Here is a 19,944-nt window from a genome sequence, read left to right on the forward strand (position 1 = left end):
TTCACTGCATGCAAACTGCCTTTTTAATTTTTTTGGGGGTACCATATAGAAAATCCAAATCTTCCAGTAAGAAATGGAGCATGAACCCTTGCCACAGTAAAGTTTGAGTTCTTCCAGATTTATGTTAGTTTGCATTCAGAGCACTTTACTGGTGAAAGAGCTGAAGATTCAATAAACAAAGCTAAATCATCAAGGAAGGCCATCAGTGGGTGGTCCCCAATGGTTTGGAGCCTGAGTGTTCAAGGTCATCAGGAAGCCAGTGGATGTTCCTCCTACTCAACTCTGTCTTGTTTAATTCAGAATTTTAAATTGCTCCAGACACAGAAATTGGTTTTCTTTGTGAGTAACCAATGGACTTCAATAACTTCACCAAAACTGAAGAAAAAAAAAATTGTGAGAACAAAAATTAAATCTTGCCACGTTTCTATTAAACCAAATTAGAGAGGTATTGAAAAGTGTTCCTGCCTTTTTTCCCCTCCTCCTCCTTCATGTCAATTTTTACAGTCTGGTTGGAGTATGTCATTATAAGGTTTCAGTTCAGCCTTTGTTATGAACTGCCCCACGCCAGTTTTAATATTGCCATGGCACAGTTATTAACTGGCTAATAAATGTGGCTAGGTGGTTAAACCAGTTTCATTTGGGCAACTTGCAGCAGCTTTTTAACTTTTTAAACTTTTTAACTCTTGGAAGTTCTTTCATTTTTTGGCCAGAAAGAGAGGAGAACTATCTAAAACATCACCTAAAGACATTATCTTAACCTTTATAGACTTTTGAAGGTTTTAGAAGTTTCCATTTCTAAAGTGGTGGCTTTAAAGTTGGCTGTATACTGCAAACTGACTTTCAAAGTAGTGTCTGGAGTGCCATCTTTTGAAATCTAATGATCTCATTTGAAGTGTGATGTATCAAAGAATAAAAGGAAATAAGGAAAAAAAAAATCAGGGAGTATAAAGATGGGAGATACAGCTGTGGCTTCTGGGTCAGCAGAAATCACCAGTCAGCAGTTTTTTTGTTTTATTAAAAGAATTAAAATTTAACAAAAAGAAACCCCCAAAACACCAAAAAAACCAACCATCCAACCAAAAATGCAAAAAACAACAACAACAAAAAAACCCACAAAAAATTGCAAGCAATAAACCCACCAAAACCTCAAACCAGGACAAGTTTTTGTACATCTCTCTTCAAGTGAAGATACTGAGTGTGTTGTTGTAGGCACATTGGAACTGGGATTTATGAGTAAAAATGGTGTCTTTTGTCAGCTCACTACTCTACTTGACAAAAACTCACCAAATATACTGACTGTTATGGTACATTATATTCCCTTTTTTCTACTTTCCTCTACAAATTCCTTCATATGCCATAAACCCCTTCCTCTCTGGACTGCTCTGTATGTGTGGAAGATTTTTGGTTTGGATTTTTTTTTTTATCCTTTCTTTTTTCTTTTTTACAAGATATTCCAGCTGTGGTGATACATTCTGCAAGGACTGCATAATGATCTTGATCTTGGTAATTAATACTCACATTGCTTTAGATGAGGTGGTTAATTCTCTAATTAAAAATAGCAGTGAGTGGTGGCTTCAGTGCTTGGCATATTTATTAATGTTCTTTTGTTGCAATGGGGATTTTAAGTCTTTGAAGCTTTTGTATCTGTAAAGCTGTTTTATTTTCTTTCAGTATGGTTAATTATAAATCATGACCCAGGCCTGAGTGAAAGGGATGGAAATAGGTTGCCATGCCAGAATAAGAACCTGTTTTCAAGCAGGGTCTTTATGAGTGAGGCAATAATGAGGGCAAAGTCTAGGAACATGGTCTGAGGTTTATTCAGTCAGTTCTTCCTGTTGCTCTTCATATTTCTCCCCTTCCACAAAATAAAAGATAGCCATCCTAATTGTATTGTTAGAATATTTCTTTAACTGGGAAATATCATAGTAGGAAAAAGAAGAGCTCCAGGGCATTTTTTAAATCTTGTTTTATCTATTTACTATTTTTTTTCCTTTCTTAATTTTTTTTAATCATGTTTATCTTAGTTTTTCCAATGGAAACCTTCTCTTTTAGGTAGCAATTTCTGTTCTGAAGACAGGCCTTTGTCTACTTTGGTTTATAATTATGATCACAAATTTTCCCTAATAAATTTATCCTCTCCCTCCTGCTGAAAGGAATGCTGCTAATGAATTTAGGATACTCCTCCTTGGTGAGGGACTCAGTGTTAGATTTCAGAAAGTGTCAGTGGAAATCAAAGCACTTTCTGAAGCTGGCAAAGGCAGCCCTGATGGAGCCTGTCTGCTGCACTGCCCTGTGGAAAGGATGTGAATGCCTTGACAAATCCCCCCTGGGCACTCTGTGTGCCCTGTCCCTGTCCCCTGCCTGGACACAGTGGTGGTTTTTTGTCTGTCACTGTCTTTAGGTGCTTGAAATGCTTCTACCCTGTGACCCCTTATCAAACAGGTCAGTAATATTCTGGGGTGGAGTTCAGCTTTCTATAAGGAGTAAAATTCAGGCAGGAGAGGGAGACTCATCCAGTCCTTTCCTCCCCACCCCCAGTTTTCTTTAGCAGGAACCCCAGTTAGTTAACACTGCATCCAGCACTAAAACCTAGAACCAGGATGCAGAGAAGAGCAGATTTGCATAAACTGAAGTGCAGTGTAATTAGTGCTAAGGGTCATGCTGAATGCAGGCAGGTCCTGAAGGAAACAGCTTTTTCAAAATTATTTTATTAACATATTTCCTGGTGCTTGGACACTGGAGTGAATACTGGAGTATATACAACTCAGAGAGCTTCAAAAATAAATATAAATACAGTGGATTGAGAGAGGCAAAGGGGACACAGTCACAGTGGTGGGGATTCAAGTTAATTTGGGTTCAAACTCTAGCACTGGTAGGGCCTGGCTTTCAATTTTCTGCATTGTTTTTTTTGCTGTCATCTTTTCTACCAGCTTTTGGATGCTCCAACCTGCTTAACAGGAAAGTGAAAACATTACAGAGCAGAGCTGCTGCCAGCTCAACCAAAGGCAGTTTTTCCCAGAGAAATTCTGGTATCAGTGCACTGAGGCTGGAAAATCCCCAGGGATCATTTCAGAAGGATCACTTACTCATGCATTCATGTGCATTTTGGGGTTTATCTCCAGGCAAGATGTCCAAGCAGCAGCAGAACTCGTGTTTGCTCTTGGCTGTGCTCTGAAGCAAGTCCCAAAGCAGAGGGCAGCAGCCACATTTCAGCTGGCTCCACAGGATGTATTCCTGCCAGGAGTTTCCCATTTGTAAAATCTGTGGCTGGAGTGAAGATACAAACAGGAGAGTAATGGGTCAGAACAGCAGGGCAGACACCAGGAGATGCTCTTTGAAAATTTAGCACCAGTAGGGAAAGATGTGTGTGGGTGAACAGGATGAGGTTTGAGAAGAAACAGATGAAAAATGGCAAGTCACACAGCGAGCTAAACAGTTTTTGTACATTCTGCAGGTCAGCAGTGCTGAATGCTGGGGGATAGAAATGAGAGGCATTTTTCCTGAATGCACAGTAAGCCCTGAGTATATGGATTTTTTTTTTTTTTGATTTTTTTTCCTGTTTTTTTCTTCCGGAATTCTTTTGAAAGGGGAAGGGTGGAGAGAGAGTGTCCTTATCTGACATTGCTGCACTCACCAGGGAATAGTGCTACCTTGTAATGTCCACTGCTTTCTCTTTAGGCTGGAAATACAGCTTGTGCTCTGCCTGGGGAGAATTTTGGGGGTTTTGGGCCACACATGATAATAATAACATTTTCTTAATCAGTAGACAATAATCATTCCAGCCATTATTGGCTTTCCTGTGCATCCTTTTCTCCTTAGCCCTTCCCCCTCCATAATTTCTAAAATATCCACATCATTAAGCTGTTTCTCTTTTGGTTTCCATATGATGTTGTGATCTGCCTCTGGGTGGGACTGATGGCTTCAGGATGAGTGGAGAGGAGCCCCAGGCTCTAGAATATCTAATTTGCTCTAAGGATGCAGCTCTGCCTTTCTGGGAAAGGTGTTCTGGGTTGTTTTTTTTTCAAAATAACCTGGGGGATTTTGTTACTTTCAAACTCCTGTTAGGAAATGACATGGCAGGACATGTGAGCTGCTGATGTGCCACAAAAATTGCATTGTTTTCTCGAGGGTGTTGTGCTACAAGATGGGGAAGACAAAGAGTAATTTTTTTAAAAACCAGTGTTCATGACTGTTCTAATCATGCTGTACACTGCCATGATTCTCCCCATGCTTGGGATTACCACCTGTACCTGCTGAAGAACAAAAGTGCATCTGTCTCAGAAATGGTTTCTCTGTCATGAAGGCTGGACCTTTGTCATTTACAGAGCTCCTGACCATCAATATCCCTTCAAAAATAAAGCTGATGGCAGCAGGGAAGTCCTAGGTGGATTTTTTTCTTGTTGTTGAGACAATTTTGTGTAATTTTTTTTGGTTTTTCAAAATGAAATATTTATAAATATTTTTAACTTACTTTAATTATATATTATTTTAATATACTGAAGGATGAATATCATGATATTTCCCTTCTTGTTATTATCTATTTTCCTATTATTCTTTTCTTCTTGAAATCTTACTTAGCTTTCCTGGTTTAAAATATTTCTTTTTCAGAGCAGGCATGAGTTGGGTGGTTTTTGGCAGGATCCTGAGCCATTTTTGGTCATATTCACAATTAAACTGTTGATACTTCAGGCCTAATTGAAAGAGGGATTTACAGTTAATTGTGAAGGATGTTTATTTTAAAGTCTGGGACAGCAGTGGAGGTTGCTGTGAACTGCTGGGCTGGGGTGAAAGGGAAGATTAAAGAGGAAGTGGAGTTTATTAATAAACTCCTGGCTGACAATGGCTTTGCAGTGTGCAGGGGGTGACTTTTGCTACAGGACTGACTGGTCATAAGAGATGAAAGAGCATTGGAGATGAGAAACACAGCAGAGAAAGCTGTACAAGGCAATAATAAAGCCCTGCACACACTGTTACCCTTTTGTGGTTTTTTACTTTCTTCACCATGCACTTAATTAAAAAAAATCAATTTTTTAAAATGAAACATTTAGATTGAACGAGATCCAATTGTGTGATAATTTTGGGGAGTCACGAGTAGCTTTTTGATGCTGTTATAAATATTTGCACTAATTATAAACGATTATAGTAAAGGGTTTGTTTGTATTCACATTCTGGAGGTTTCTTGAACCAAGTGACAGAAGCATTGCAGGAAATTCCAGGAGCATGGAAAGTGTCATGTCAAGGTAGATGTGCTGGCATTTCAAAAGCCCTGGAAAATTGCATGAGGGACAGGAAATATTGTTGGTTTTATTCAACTATCTGATAGCAAGTGGTGTTTTGTTTGCATATCAGCTAAAGGTGACTGAAATTTTTGTGTTTGCTTGGCAGAAGAAGCTGCTTGGTTTTTTTTCTTTTTTTGTTTTAATAGTCAAAATTTTTGACTTCAGATTTTCAGTATCTCTTCATGCAAAACATAATTCTGAAGCTTTTTGTATTTAAGTGGTGTTGTGCCTTACAGTGGGCAAGAGTTCAGTCATGAGGGATGGTTTCTTTCCCCAATGTGCAAATCTGCTGCTCAGCTTTCTTGCTGCTTTCAGACTCAGTGTGCCATGCTGACTTCAAAGGCTGGAGCTTGAAATTCTAATCTATTACATCCTGATATATTACATTCCTTCTGCCTAAAATATCTGCTTCACCACCTTCATAAAACTGAGAGAATACAAATACAAACCAAGTATTTGTCAGATTAAGATGTCAGAGCAGTGGAATTATTCTGAGAGAGTTTTAAACCAAGGGGTTTTCCCCCCCAACCCAGATCTCACTTTAAGACTGATAGTTGAAGAATTTCTTACAAATAGACCTATGAAAAAGACTGCAAATCAAAAAAGATTATGACAAACAGAATTATTCACTAAGTACTGTCTTAAACAATGTGTGGATGGAAAGTGGGGATACCAAGCAGCAGTGGGAATAATTTGTGTGTTTTGGATGTGGTGACTCTGTGGAAGCTAACCACAGGGGAAACTGTTAAGCAGGGCAGCAAACTGAGCATGGTTGCAGATGATGATAAGAATTAATAACTGATAGAAGTGGTGGAGAGCTCAGAGGCAGCCTGGGCTGGAGAGGAGCACTCTGAGCCAGGCAGTGGCTGAAGTGGAGCAGGGAGTGCACAGTGAGCTGGCAAATTCTGCTGAGAAAATGAACAGTTGTATCCTTTCAAGTCAGGGGATGATTTCGGGATGCTTCCCAAAGGTTGTGATTGCTAATGAATTGAGCAGCACTCAACATGGGTAGTAATTTATTGGAGACAGCTGTTAAGGACTGCACTCCATAAAAAGAGTCTTAGAGCAGCCAAACAGGCCACCAGCTTGGACATGTGGTGTATTTGAGGGGCAAAATGTGCTTGTGGCACTAATATTATTATTATTTAATTTTAATGTTATTATTATTTAATTTTCTTTCAAATCTTAGCTCCTTACAGAACTAAGAGGTTCTGTAAGGAGCTAAGATTCAAAAGAAAATTAAATAATAATATTAAAAATAGATATATATACACACACACACACACACACACACACATATATATATATATAGATATACTAAGCCAAATTAGCAAGTATATACCTACAAAAAGCAACACTGCCCTTGCACATGATTTCACTTGGCGTGTCAAACACACCTCAAATACAAATACACCTCAAATACAAGTACATCATTTCACTTGGCATGTCTAATACACCAACAAATTCACTGTTTCAGTTTGTTTTGCTAACTGCATCCAGGGTTTGTTCCTCAGAAATGTATAAAAACTCTGCCCTCAGCACCAAAGACCACCAAAGCTTGTTTTTGTCTTGAGCTGACTGGTGGATGTAGAGCTCAGCACAGATTTTGGTTGTCTTTTTGCATGAAAGAAGGCAGTAGCAGAATACATGTGGGCACTCAGTGGGTCCTGGCAGTTCAAGGAGCTGCTGCTTCTTTGTAGAACAAGAAGAGAAAAGTTGTTGTGGGGCAGTGAGATGAATTAGGGCCTCAGAAGAGAAGCTGCTGCAAGGCAGCTCTAGTGCAAACAGAGCAGGCTGTGCTTACTTTGGAAACAGAGATTTTGTAGGCACAAATTTCACCTGATACACTTCTGACTGCTCTGCAGTGTGACTGAAATGTAGAGAAATATTCAAATTTATATGATTCACATATATATGTAAATGAAAGAGTATTTGCCCATGGTAAATTTCAACATGAAAGGGTTGTGAAAGTCACTTTCCAGAGCTAGTTTTAACTTCAATGGACATGTTATACAAGGGAGAATTTTTAAAACTGTTTTATCATGGCCTGTTCAGCACTGCTTTTATAGGAAAGGTTTCATTTGGCATGCCAAACTTTCAGGATGTTGAGCTCTGCTTAACAAAAAAAGAAAAAAAAAAAAAAAGAGTTTTCTTAAGGACCAAAATAGCTAACCAAGTTTCCTTTTGTGCTAACAATTGTGTTTTAATTTGATAATGCATCTTTCTTACAATTCAGCTGATATGTTTCATAGAATATGTATCAAAAGGTCATTTCAAGAGTTGCATTTGAAAGAAATGAATTGAGGGCTGAAATCAAGCATGCTTGAGCAATAAAGTTACCATTTGGAACATCTTGTTCACTCTTGCAGTAGATCTTGTTCTTTGTTTAGTGAGTCTTTTATTTCTACAGCTATTCCTAAAGACCATTGTATCAAAAATAATAGCTTTGTTCACGAAATTATAAATTAGTTGAAGCTATAACTATCAAATTGCTACTGGGAGAAGTCCCATAGTGGGTCTTTGGGGCATCACTGGGGTGCAGTTACCAACAATTGAACTTGTTGATGCAATTTCGTTCCCATTTCAGCCATAATTTCCTCATTAGGTTTGTTTTACACCTCTGTTCAGCCTTCATCTTTTAGGAGCTTCAGTTCATGTGCTGTTTTTCCTTTTCCCAGGTGGTTTCTCCCAGTGAGTGGCAGTGAGAATGAATGGACACATATCAAACACCCCTCCCGGTGGATATGGAAGTTATTTCCCTCAAATGAAGTAAGGTTTGCCTTTGACTTGCCTTTTATGGACAAAATAGTGTTGTTCCTACTTCTTTAGGCTTTCATTTCAGAGCTGTAATTGGTGGGTCCCATTGGAATTATAAAAAGGCTTTTTTTTGTAGAAAAAATAACTGTGGAACCAAAGTGACAGATATTTTTGTGTGCACATAAGGGAAAACTGTTGCATGGACTCATCTGGAAGAGCAAAATAAATTGCTGTAGCCATAACATCCTTATTATGTTACTCAGAGAGGCCTTTGTGTGCCTGAGATGTTTAAGGTTAGCTTGAGTGAATGCATTTTTATGCATAAAAGATGAGGCTGCCTCTCCCATCTGTGAGAACAGACTGTTTCCCAGGAAAGAGAGCTGAGCAACTGCTACCTGAAAGTGTTACCTTGCCTGAGATGAGAGGGTGATCCCTGCATCAGGGCCATGGCACAGGCTCACTCACAGCACTAATGAGAATTTGCCCATCTGATGCCAAGGAACAAGCATTCCTGTATGGAGCAGGATATCTGGGGTGTCTTTTGCTTCTCATTAAGGTGAACTCATATCTCACTCATTCTTGAAACACTTGCAGTCATATTGCCTTTATATTTGTGCAAGACAATGAGAGTCATTTTAAGGTTTTTATTAAAAGTTGTTCAATACTTGTGTATGCAGAGAAAAAACCCCAAATCCTACCCAATTCTTTGGCATAGTCATTATTATCATTATCATTATCATCATTATTATTATTATTGTGCTGTGAAGTCTGTTGCTGGAGTTAAGGTGGTGTTTATTTGTATCCCACACTCCAGTTGTGCACAATGTTGTATTAATGCAACAAAAGAGAGCTCAGAAGGGCCTGCAGCCCAATTGAAATGTTGTCCCTCATATTCATGGTGTGGAACAAATATCTGGTATCATTCCCTCTGTTACTAATGCTGCAGGGATGTGCAGTAAGGGGAGGGGGTTTTTTCAGTGCCTGCCAAATATATCTGTACAGAAGATAATCAGAAATGTTTTCTTCCAGTGGCTATGGCTCCCCAACGTTTGCTCAGGCAGAGAGGGAGCAGAATTCCAGAACAAGTGCAAAAGCTCTCTATGGTAAGGTGGCAAAAACTCTCTAAACTTCTGTGCTAAATTGCTGTTTAAATAGTGATTGTGATGTGGTGGTGGAAATATTTAACACATATTAATCTGGAAGTGTATGTACATATGCATGGGTGTGTCTGTCACCTGAACTAAAAAACAAAGTGGTTTTATTCCTACTAATGCTAGCTAGAAAATGCTCAGTTTACTAAGCAGAGAGCTGCCACCTGCTCATTTTCCAGGCAGCATTCATCACAAAACTCAGAGTGATCCTATAGCTAAGTTATGCACCAGAGAGAAGGCATTCAAGGGTTTAGCTGTGCTTAAACCCTTTTGGGTTTTATTTCTCCTGTACCTCCCTCTGCCTCCCTAACTTCATCCCCTGCCAGCAGAAAAGTCACCTACAATATTCTTCTTTGACACGAGGATTTAATGGAAATTAGAGTTGGTGTGACAGATTTGGAGTCCAGCTTGGAGAGTGCTGTTTTCAGGAGGCTGTGTGACTGTCAGATGTGGTGTTACAAACACACTCACCAACTACAAGTGCTGTTTGTCTTGGCTGTACACACTGCTCTGCAGCCCAACACCAAATCTCTGTGCAGGAGAAATGTTGTCATGCTCCTTGCCAGCCAAACTGCACCATTTTCAGATCATCCTCCTGCACTGTGAATACATCCCACTGATGGCTGTGCTGGTGATGGAAATAGCAGCAGTGAGCTGTGAGAAGCTCTGCTTTGTAGGTCTGTGCCTGTTGCTAAATGCTCTTTTGGACGTCACTGTGACTGATGAGTCAAGGCTTCCCCTGAGAGCCTGGTGCTGTGCTGGAGCCCTCAGACTTCAGCCAGCTCTCCCTCCAGGCAGGTTAACCAGCTGGGTTGGTTAACCAGCTGCAGGTAACCAGCTGGCAAGCTCAAAGAGCAGTGCCTATAGCTGCAACATCCCAAGCAGTAATCTTCTCTCCCTCCTGTGTGGGGTGGAGTGGTGGCTGGGAGGGAGCTCAGAGCTTCGGGGAGTGATGGCAGGCTGCTTTAGGACCTTAGAATCATTTCAGGTTGCAAAAGACCTTCAAGATCATCGAGTCTGACTGTTAACCCAGTGCTGCCAAGCCCACCACTGAACCTTGTCCCTGAATGCCTCACAAACACATCTTCTCAAACCTCCAGGGATCCTGACCCAGCCATTGCCCTGGGCAGCTGTTCCAGTGCTTCACAACCCTTTTGGTGGAAACGTTTTTCCTAATAGTCAACCTAAACATTGAATCAAAGTTCAAATTTACTTTGTTTTAGTGCTATGCTACAAAAGTCAGTTTCTTGACATAGTGCTGAAGGCAGGAACCGAAACTGAGGAAAATTCTGAGCTGATCATTTTAAAGAGAGATTTCTGCATCCTGTATGGCTTCACTCAGCAAACTGATTGCAAGTGTTGACAGAAATAGTGGGTGGCAACAGAAACCAGGAAGAGACATTGCAAAAAACTCTTAGCAGATTATTTCTTTATGAGAGTGTTGTGATTCCTTTTTCATTTTAGGTCATCATCATCATCATTTTTCAGGAGTAAATGGTTTGAACAGCATGGCAGTATCAGTGTCTTAACTGTGTCCTTTAATCTTTGTGGCATTTAAAATATCTCTCTGAGCTTTTTTATATCAAACATTTGGGATAGCCATGTGTCAGGAGAAGATGGGGACAAGTGAGTGAATTTGATGTGTATAATGGTATTTTTACTCCCAAAATACTTAACTGAATTCAGGTACTAAGGAAAATGCTTGCCATGAAAATGCTGCATGGTGGCTCCTGTAAAGTGAATTGTCCTTGGTTCACTTTTGTGGCTGGTAGGTATATCACAGAATGATAGTTGCAGTTGCCAGGAGCTGAATGAAGTAGAGGAATCAGTTATTTTGGAACTCCAAGTGGATATGTATTGGCACAACTTTTACAGTTTACACATTTTACTACTTCTGCTCTGTTTTTTATGCATAAAGAAGAAGGGTGTTGCTATCACCACATATATGAGCTGGAGAAAATAAGGAAAACACCTAAAATCTTTCTCAAATTCAGGGCAATTTAAAGTTACTATTCTGCTGCATCCCATGTGGCTCTTCTTCCTTTGTGATGTTAAATTTTTTGTGCATACTCTCCTAAATGGGCTGAAAAGCAGCTGAGTGATATTGGAATTGTTAAACAGTGTTGAAAATGCTCATTACAAAGTATTTTACTTATAATTAATAACTAAGATTTTTTTTTGAGAATATTGAGACTGAAATCCTATAGAGCAGGAGGAAGCTGTCTCAGCTTCCTTTTTATATTTTGTTGTGTACATATATTTTAAATGTATGTGTACTATTTAGGCTAATGCAGAAAGCTTGTGTGTTTAATAGATTCACTTATACTGGGAAAAATATATGTAATTTTACTGTAAAAGTAAAATGGATTGTGGGTTTTTTTTTGTTTTACTAAAATGTGACAGCATGAGCTCAGCAGCAAATTTTCCCTATTAAAATGTTCCTTTTCTTGGAAAGCTTGAGTCAATTGGTCTGAGCCACCTATCCCCGACTATCAAGTAAAATGGTGCCTGGGCCATTTAATTCAATATCAAGTGCCCACTTGATATTGAACTCCATTTCTTCCACGCACTAAAGACTAAATAATAATAAAATATTATTACTATTATTACTATTCTTACTGATTTTATTATTTTTAGTAAAGACTAAATAATAATAAAATCAGTAATAATAGTAATAATAATAAGATTATTATTATTATTATTACTATTATTAGTATTTTTTGTGTTTATTTTTGCTTGTTGTTATATGTGTGTATGTTTCTGTCCTGGCATATATGTAGGCATGTTTGTGTCCTGGCATGATGTTTATGTCTTTGATGCCATTGCTGAGGTGACTCATGAATATTCAGCCCTTCAGCCACCACACAGAAGGTTGGTGCTGTGGGAAAGGAGGCTGGAATATGAATGGTGTTACCAATTGTTGGTGTTCAGCTATTAATTATTGTTATTATTGGTGTTCAGGTCAAAGCCAGACTGGAGCCATCACTATCTCTAATGTGCCTGTCTGATAGCAAAAACTTCCTGGCAATTGCCTTTTTTCCTATGTCAAATAATCCCTTTGTTTTCACTCATTTCCTTCCTGAAATGAGCTGTTTTCTATTTGCATGACAAATCTCCCTCTGAGGAGAGGGAAGGTGCTCTCTGCACATTTTTATGGGGTTTATTTCAACGTTTGCTTCCTGCTCTCTCCATCTGAGCTGGGTTTTGGCTCCTGCTGTCATCTGTTGTTCTAGCATTGGCTCCTCCATCTGTCCTGAGCAGTTCTGCCTGTGGGGAGAGGAGCAGCAACCTCGGGGCTGTGCTGGGGCTTTGCCAGCCCCTGACACAGAGAGGAGCAGCCTCATTCCTCAGCAGGGATGGACCAGGAGCTCACTCCAAATTGTCAGGGTGTTGTACAGCCCAGAACTGAAAGATGTTGCTAAAATTGTCTTCTCACAGCACATTAGAATAGACTTAGTGTTTTGTGCACTGAGTTTATACTCTGGTGGCTGTGATTTGGAGCTGGAAGTGAAATTGTGAAATTGCCTGTGCATTGTATTTGCAGGGACCATCATGGCAGGGAGGAATGATGAATCTGATTCCCTATTCTCAGAGGGCTAATTTATTACTTTATAATACTATATTATACTAAACTATACTAAAGAATACAGAAAGGAAACTTACAGCAGGCTAAAAAGGTAATAATGAAAACTTGTGACTCCCTCCAGAGTCCCAACACAGCTTGGCCCTGGTTGGCCAAAGAGTGAAAACAACTCACAGCAGATATCCAATAATACAATCACCTGTGGTAAACAATCTCCAAACACATTCCACATATGAGCACAACACAGGAGAAGCAAATGAGACAAGAATTGTTTTCCTATTCTCTGAGGTCTCTCAGCTTCCCAGGAGAAAAATCCTGGGCAAAGGAATTTTTTCAGAGAATGTGAATGCTTCACCTTTTTTTGCATTGCTCGTATGCCTCGTTCAGAGCAAGAACTGCAGTGTAACAAATTCAAGGAAACCTCAAGCAGCTTTTGAAAAATGACAATCACTTGTTTTTTAAATTTTAAAAGTTTAATAGTAATGAAATGGTGTTAAAAATAGTAACATAATTCGAGTAATAAAAATTTGGACAATTAGGGTTTAAGACAAAATGAGAAAATAAAAAACAAAGGATGGTCTGGGTAACTTTTCTGGGAAAAATAATCCCAAAAAGGACCCACGTTAACAGAGGATTAACCCTTAAAAGCACCAGCCTTGCACATTCATACACCTCATCCATGATGCATCAATTCCATTCAAACACAGGATTCTGTCTGGGCAGTGTCAGCTTCTTCCTCTGATTCCTGGTGGCATCTTCAGGGCTGAGCAAAGCAGAAAGAAGTTAATTTCTTTTGATAAGAGAGCAATAAATTCTTCATTCTGAAAGATTTTGGTGTCCTGTGGTTGCTATCTCACTGCCAGTCCTTTCTTTAAAAAAAGTATCTTACATAGCATAGTTTCTATTTTAACATTTTGTTATAACCTAAAACTATGTTTAACCCACCACTTAGGAAAATTAATACAACATAACTTTCTAACATAACGCATATAATATTCACTTTAATCATAAAATACACATTTTTTACAAGCTCACAGGCAGGTAAATGAGTGCTCTGAAAGAAGCCATCCACGTAACATCCTTGCAGTGTTTTGGTTCTCAGGTTAATGTGACAATTGATTTCTAAACAACACACTTCCTTTGACAGCCACTTCCACACAGCCATCAGAGGTGAGCCCCTGGCATTAATCTCTGATTTATAAGTGATAGTGTTTGCTCCTCTGAAGAGGAAATTTGTTTTGAACTCAAGTTCTGACCTTTGTCCCCGGATGTTTAGGTCACATCTCCTGCACATTGCTCTGCCTCAAGCTGATTTTTGTTTTTGCAATTTATTCTTAAAGGGTATCAGCAATCAGTCCAATGCAGATAGATGGTAGTAAATTAAGTATTGGGCTTTTTTGCTTGATGATGTGCAGAAATATTTTATGCTGTCAGTCCAGGATTCTGGGGACAGATTTTGGAGGAGACTCTCAATACATGGCCATGTGGATTGCCATCAAATTTCAGAGCAATCCACAGTCCTGGTGGTCTGTGTCATGTACTGGCTGGTAGACCTTTTGACTTGGCTGAAAGTCTTTGCTTAAGAGGTTGCTTTGTGTTTTCTGGTGTTGTGGATGCTTTCAAAAATGAAAATAAAATCAGTAGTGTTCAACCTGTGTTTGAAAACAGAAACATGGTCCATTCCTGATGATTGGTGAATTCAATAATTTCACACAATGTGAATTGCTGTAATATCTGCCCACATCAGACATCAGGAAGAGGACTAGTTTCTGTGGATCAATGTTCCTGTTCCTCTGGAACCTTCAGCAGCTAGTAGATGTTACATTCAGGACCTACAAGTGAAATGTTGTGCTGCTTTTCATCTTATTGCCTTTGTGTTGTGAGAGATTTTATTTTAATCAAATTCTTCTGGGTTGCATTTGCTATAGATTGTGGTTAAGAATTTTGCTTAAGTGTATTCTGCCATGGTCCTCTTATTTTTTTTATTTTTTTATTATACCAAATGAAAAATCCTTTATCTAAATGGTGTGCAGCACATCAGCAGAGTTTGAGCTAACCTGTTGTTGGGGCTGCACTGTACTTTAAGTGGTGAGTGCAACAGCTGCAATGAGCAGAGTATACAGGAAAAAAAACTCAATAATTTTGATAGTTTTATTCATCTTTTGATAGTTTTATGCATCATATCTGGAAGTCTCTATTGTAGTATTTCACTGCAGCTTCAATAGGCTCTTCATGCATGAAGGGACCTGTGAGAGGCTGAGATTGATTGGGAGGATGAGGAGAGTGAAACAGAGCATACAAAACTTAATTTTGTTTTCAGTGTCAGGGGCTGACCCCAGCCAGCAACTGAGGACCTCCCCATTTGCTTGTTCATTCCCCCTGTCTCCTCTCTGCAGCAGAACAGGGGGGAGAATTGGAAGAGAAGAAGCAAGGAAAAAAACCTGATGGATCAAGATAAAGATGGCTTAAGGGGTGAAGGAAAAAACATGGAGGAAAAAGGACTGAATAGCACAAAATGATTTATTCACAACCTTCCACAAGAAGAGCAATGGCCAAACCACCTGGGCAAGGAGTCTTTGGGAAGACTTCCTGCCAGTTTTATTGCTGAGCAAGGATATTAAACAGTAGGCAGTATCCTTAGGGCCAGCTGTCCCAGCTGTGTCAGCCTCTTGTGCACCCCCAGCCCACTCACTGGGGCAGCAGAATAAGAAATTCAGAGAAGACTTTGACACCATTCAGCCTCAGATAAAATATCCCCATGTTATCAGATCCAAAATCATCTCCATCCTAGCCAGACCACTGCATTCAGCACATCAGCAAATGCTGTTGCTCATTTTCAGCAGCAGAGCTTGTGTCACTTGCACTTGAAGTTAGTGTGATAAGTTAAGGGATGCTTTGAGGTTTCTGTAAAAGCAGCCAGATTGATATTGATGGGTAATAATCTGTCACTTTGAGATGTGAAAGAGTTGAGAGATGGAAGCTGCATTTCCTGAAGAATGGCAATGGGCACCTCTGTAGGAAAAGGAAAAGTTTTATACAGATGAAAGAACCTGTGAGAATCACCAGCTGAGGTCTCTCTGACTCAGAAATGGAAACACAGAGGTGCTGCAGGAAGGAGCAGCAGTCCCCTGTGTCATCTGGAGAGGAGGACAGAGAACAGATTTGCAGGCTTTGATCAGCTTTTCCAGGAGCTCAGGGCAGTGGAGCACTTCAACAGGAGGGGGTGCAAAAGGGTTTGTGTCCTTTCTGATGGAAAGGGGAGAACTTTTGGAGGGTTGTAGGTGGCATCTGGGACAGGAGCCAAGCACTGGGAGAAAGCAGTTTGAAGATTCGTTTTGAGGTGCTGGAAAAAGTTATGGGACAGGGAATGCATTTTAGCTGGCAGTCTTTTTTATTTCTTTTTCTTTTCTTTTTTTCTTCCTCTTTCTTTGGGTAATGTTCATATCATCATGGGGGAACTGTTCTTCCTTCAGCATGATTCATGCCAGGCAGCCAAAAAAACCATGTCTGAGGGAGCTTTAAAAGAAAGGAGACTCACTTAGGAACCATTGGATTGTAAAAGCTTTGAAAAACAAAGGCTGAAGACAAATCCTTTCAACAATGGAAGAATTTTGCCTGATGCCAGGACTTGTGTTAGAAGATGTATTTTGATGGGTGAATAATTTCAGGGTGCAGCTGTAGAATCCACCTCCAGATCCTCTATAGCAGTGTTTCAGTCCCAAATGAAATGTTCTGTTCTGCTCTAAATGATAACTTGGGTCTCCAGCAGGTTCTAATTCTCATTCTACCTGCCTTAAAGAAATAAATTTGTAAATATGAATTTCTCTCAGTTTGGACTGTCAGTTCTTGTGTCCCTGCTTTTTGCTTATTAACACAACAATTGATTGACTTTAGTTAAATGTAAATTTTATTAAAGTTGCTGTAAATTACAACATAATACTAACAAGAACTTTAATAAAATTCACATTTAATCTCACCATGACAGTGTCTGTTGGACACTTTCCATCCTGGCTGGCTGGGAGTGTTGAGCTGCTCTGTGGAAGAGGATCTGTTAATCCATGCTGCAAGTGGTTTTGAAATTCCTGCCTGAACACAGAAGCAGAATAAGGAGCCTCCTGCAAATTTACTCTCTGCTTTTTAATTCCTTTGGAGCCTCTACATATATCAGACTTGCTTTGTTTATTTCAAGCAGCTCCAACTATTACTGTTTGCAGCATTTACAAATTTTACAGTGGATGTAAACTTTCTGATGCCTGTTTAATTCAATAGCACAAAACTTAAATTTTTGTAAGACAACTCTCAAAACTGAGTATTTGGTGCATTGTTATGGAAACAAGTTCTTTTTTTGTTTGTTTTGTTTAAAGCATATATTCTTACTTACTGGACAGTATTTAAGTATCATTTACAGTCCACAGCAGAAGGCTGCTAACTGATCCCTTTAGAGATGCAAATAATTCTATGGGATTAAACTAGATACTGCTTTTTAATCCCCTTGTTTCATTAGGAACAGATGGACTTTACTTCTTCAGATCATCATCCAAACAAAAAAAGAAAGGTAGCAAATCAGACAGCACTGCTTTACTGACCGTGTTGTTGGGGTGTGCATGTGTGTGTGCTGTGCTTAAAAAGACAAAAATCAGCTGAAAAAAAATAATTTCAGCAACATGCTGCAAAAGCAGAAATAGTAGGTGCAGATGGAATGATCAAGGTTGGTCCTCTGCCCTGGGATTTGAGAATGTGTCATGAAAGCAAGATCTCTGTTTTGAAATATTCACACACCTGGCTGAAAATTCTGATAATTTCTGATAATTTCCTTGCATTTGGCTGTTTGCTCTGCAGACTTTGCTCGCTGAAGCAAACTGAGCAGCTGCTGTACAGGATTAAGGTGGCTCTGCTGCCTGAGTGGCATTTGTCACCCTGGGAGGGGGGCTTCAAGCCAGTGCTCTATCTCAGAAACTTGTTTTTTATGAAAATCACTGAGAAGGGAAGAGATAATGGTGTGTTTATAAAATGTGACAAATGCTCCCACAAGTGACGTTGGAAAGGGAGGGCACTGCTGTCTTTGCACCTGGAATTCCTGCATGAAGGAGCCCTGGTCACAGAGGGGACTTTGGTAGGGGGGCTTTTATGGGCTCCTCACTGCACATCTCTGTATGCCACAGATCATATCTTTCATAGTATTTAGAATTTTTTTTTATTTTGCAAAAAGTAACTTAACCTTCCTGTCAAAAAAATCACTTTTGTTTTGCTTCAAACTACTCCAAGTGTGCTGAAATGGATGGATTTCATATGTGGTTTTGTATTTTCATTCACATGAAAAAAATCAAACCACATATTTTACTTGATAATTAGAAATTGAGATCTTTAATGAAATTTGGAAAAAAAATACCAATTTCCAGAGTTTCCCTAGACCTCTCTTGGCCATGTCACATACTGACTTTTTCACAACAAAGCTCCTGGTCTTCCAGATCAGGCACTTAAATGATTGTAGTGAAAAAAACCCACAACTTCCAAAGGTTGCATTCAATTTTTTTTTTCACTAGAGTTGAAAAGTGCTCTTCAGGATTCATCTAAATTCATTATTTTGTGGTGTGGGTGTGTGTTGTGTCTTCATCTTGCTTTTCCCCTTCCTTCCTCTCCTGGTTTAATGTCAATCTACTGTACAGATTAAAAGGCACATAATGTTTCTGGTTTTGCAGCATTGTATTTTGTTAACTGAAAAATATTCCTCTTTGGAGATATTTTGGGGTGTTTATGTATATTTCCATGCCTATTTCTACATTAACAATTCAATGAATTGAATACTTCATGAAGAAATAAAGGTTGAGCCAGGTCTTTTTTTGTGTGTGCCTTTGCAGATTTAGCATGAGAATTATTTGTGTATATCAGAAAATACTTTTCCTTTCAAGGATGCTCATACAGATACACGAGCCCTGTGCTAGTTATCATGCTGCTGCTACAGTGGCAAGGCAAAGATTTTAATAATCAGCCTTCCCAAGGCAGTGTTTGCAGTCAGAGCTCTGTCCTGACCCACTGGGTGAGATAAGTGGTTTTTTTTTGAGCACCCACCAGCTCCCTGTTAACATTGCTGACGTAAAAATGGTCCTTGTGCTGGCCCATGTGGGGGTGGAGGTCTTTTCTGCTGAAATACAGAAATTAACCACAGCTTATCTCCTCTTCTCATGGCTGCAACTTGTCCAAAGTGTCTCTGAGAAGCAGTCAAGACATGAGGATAAGGCACTGACTCAATAATTATTCTTTCTTTTCCTCCCATCTGCAGAACAAAGGAAGAATTATGCACGAGACAGTGTCAGCAGCATATCTGAAACATCACAGTACCACGTGGAGGTGAGATGAGAGGGATACACCAATTACAGCTCTCAGTTACATGTGGCTATTTTTGCCTACATGTTTGTTTTTTTTTTTTTTTTTTTTTTTTTTTTTTTTTTTTTTTTTTTTTTTTTTTAGGATATATAAGCTTGAAGGCATCTTCCAAAATATCCTTGCAGCCTGGGGTCACTTCAGAGCAGATTACACTGAAATGTCTCAAATTCAGAGCAGATTACACTGAAATGTCTCAAATTCAGAGGAGATTACACTGAGATGTCTCAAATTCTGTAGCTTTGCCACAATGAGCTGAACTCTGGATGTGGAAGGATGTGTGCAGAGCTGTGTGTGCTTTGGCAAGCAGACAGGACTCCTCAACAGGGCATCAGTTCCACACCTTGTGCTGCCCTGTCTCTGAGCCTGGCAAAGATGAGGCAGAGCTGAACAAGGCTGTGCTGCTGGCAAGGCCCACTGGGTGGTATTTAAAACCAATCCTCTGATCAGATCTGATCTGCAGAGGTTTTAGAATATTCATACAGAGCTGAGCATTAACCCTCCAAGCCCCAGTGGGCTGAGGACGTGGTGGTTAAATACACACAGAGTCTTCCCCAGTGGGAAGAGCAGAGTGTGTGCCTTGCTGCCTTAAGCTGCTCTGCAGAATTACTGCACACTGCTCTCATGTTTAAAATATTCAGCAGGCTGAGCCTGAGTGCCTGTGTGTAGCCTGTTATTCATTTTTGAATGCAGTGCCTCCTTTTGGAGCCTTACTTTGGCTTCAACTTTCTCCTGCTGCCACCAGACCACTGTCATGGGTTAAGCCAAGTCTTGCAAACACCACTGACCCTCA

General features: G+C 39.6%; 1 protein-coding gene across 6 annotated transcripts in view; it reads left to right on the forward strand.

The window, feature by feature from the left end:
- The window catches only part of EPS8 (epidermal growth factor receptor pathway substrate 8), a 129,408-nt gene that overhangs the window by 67,981 nt on the left and 41,483 nt on the right, over window positions 1-19,944 (forward strand). For all 6 annotated transcript variants that reach the window (XM_059848040.1, XM_059848044.1, XM_059848045.1 and 3 more), the window contains 3 exons: window positions 7,958-8,048; window positions 9,066-9,139; window positions 19,051-19,118. In XM_059848040.1, the coding sequence (XP_059704023.1) occupies window positions 7,987-8,048; window positions 9,066-9,139; window positions 19,051-19,118 (204 nt within the window). In that variant the 5' untranslated portion in view covers window positions 7,958-7,986. The remainder of the gene's footprint in view (window positions 1-7,957; window positions 8,049-9,065; window positions 9,140-19,050; window positions 19,119-19,944) is intronic.

The sequence above is a fragment of the Haemorhous mexicanus genome, chromosome 5 (assembly GCF_027477595.1).
Source record: "Haemorhous mexicanus isolate bHaeMex1 chromosome 5, bHaeMex1.pri, whole genome shotgun sequence".
Lineage (NCBI taxonomy): Eukaryota > Metazoa > Chordata > Aves > Passeriformes > Fringillidae > Haemorhous > Haemorhous mexicanus.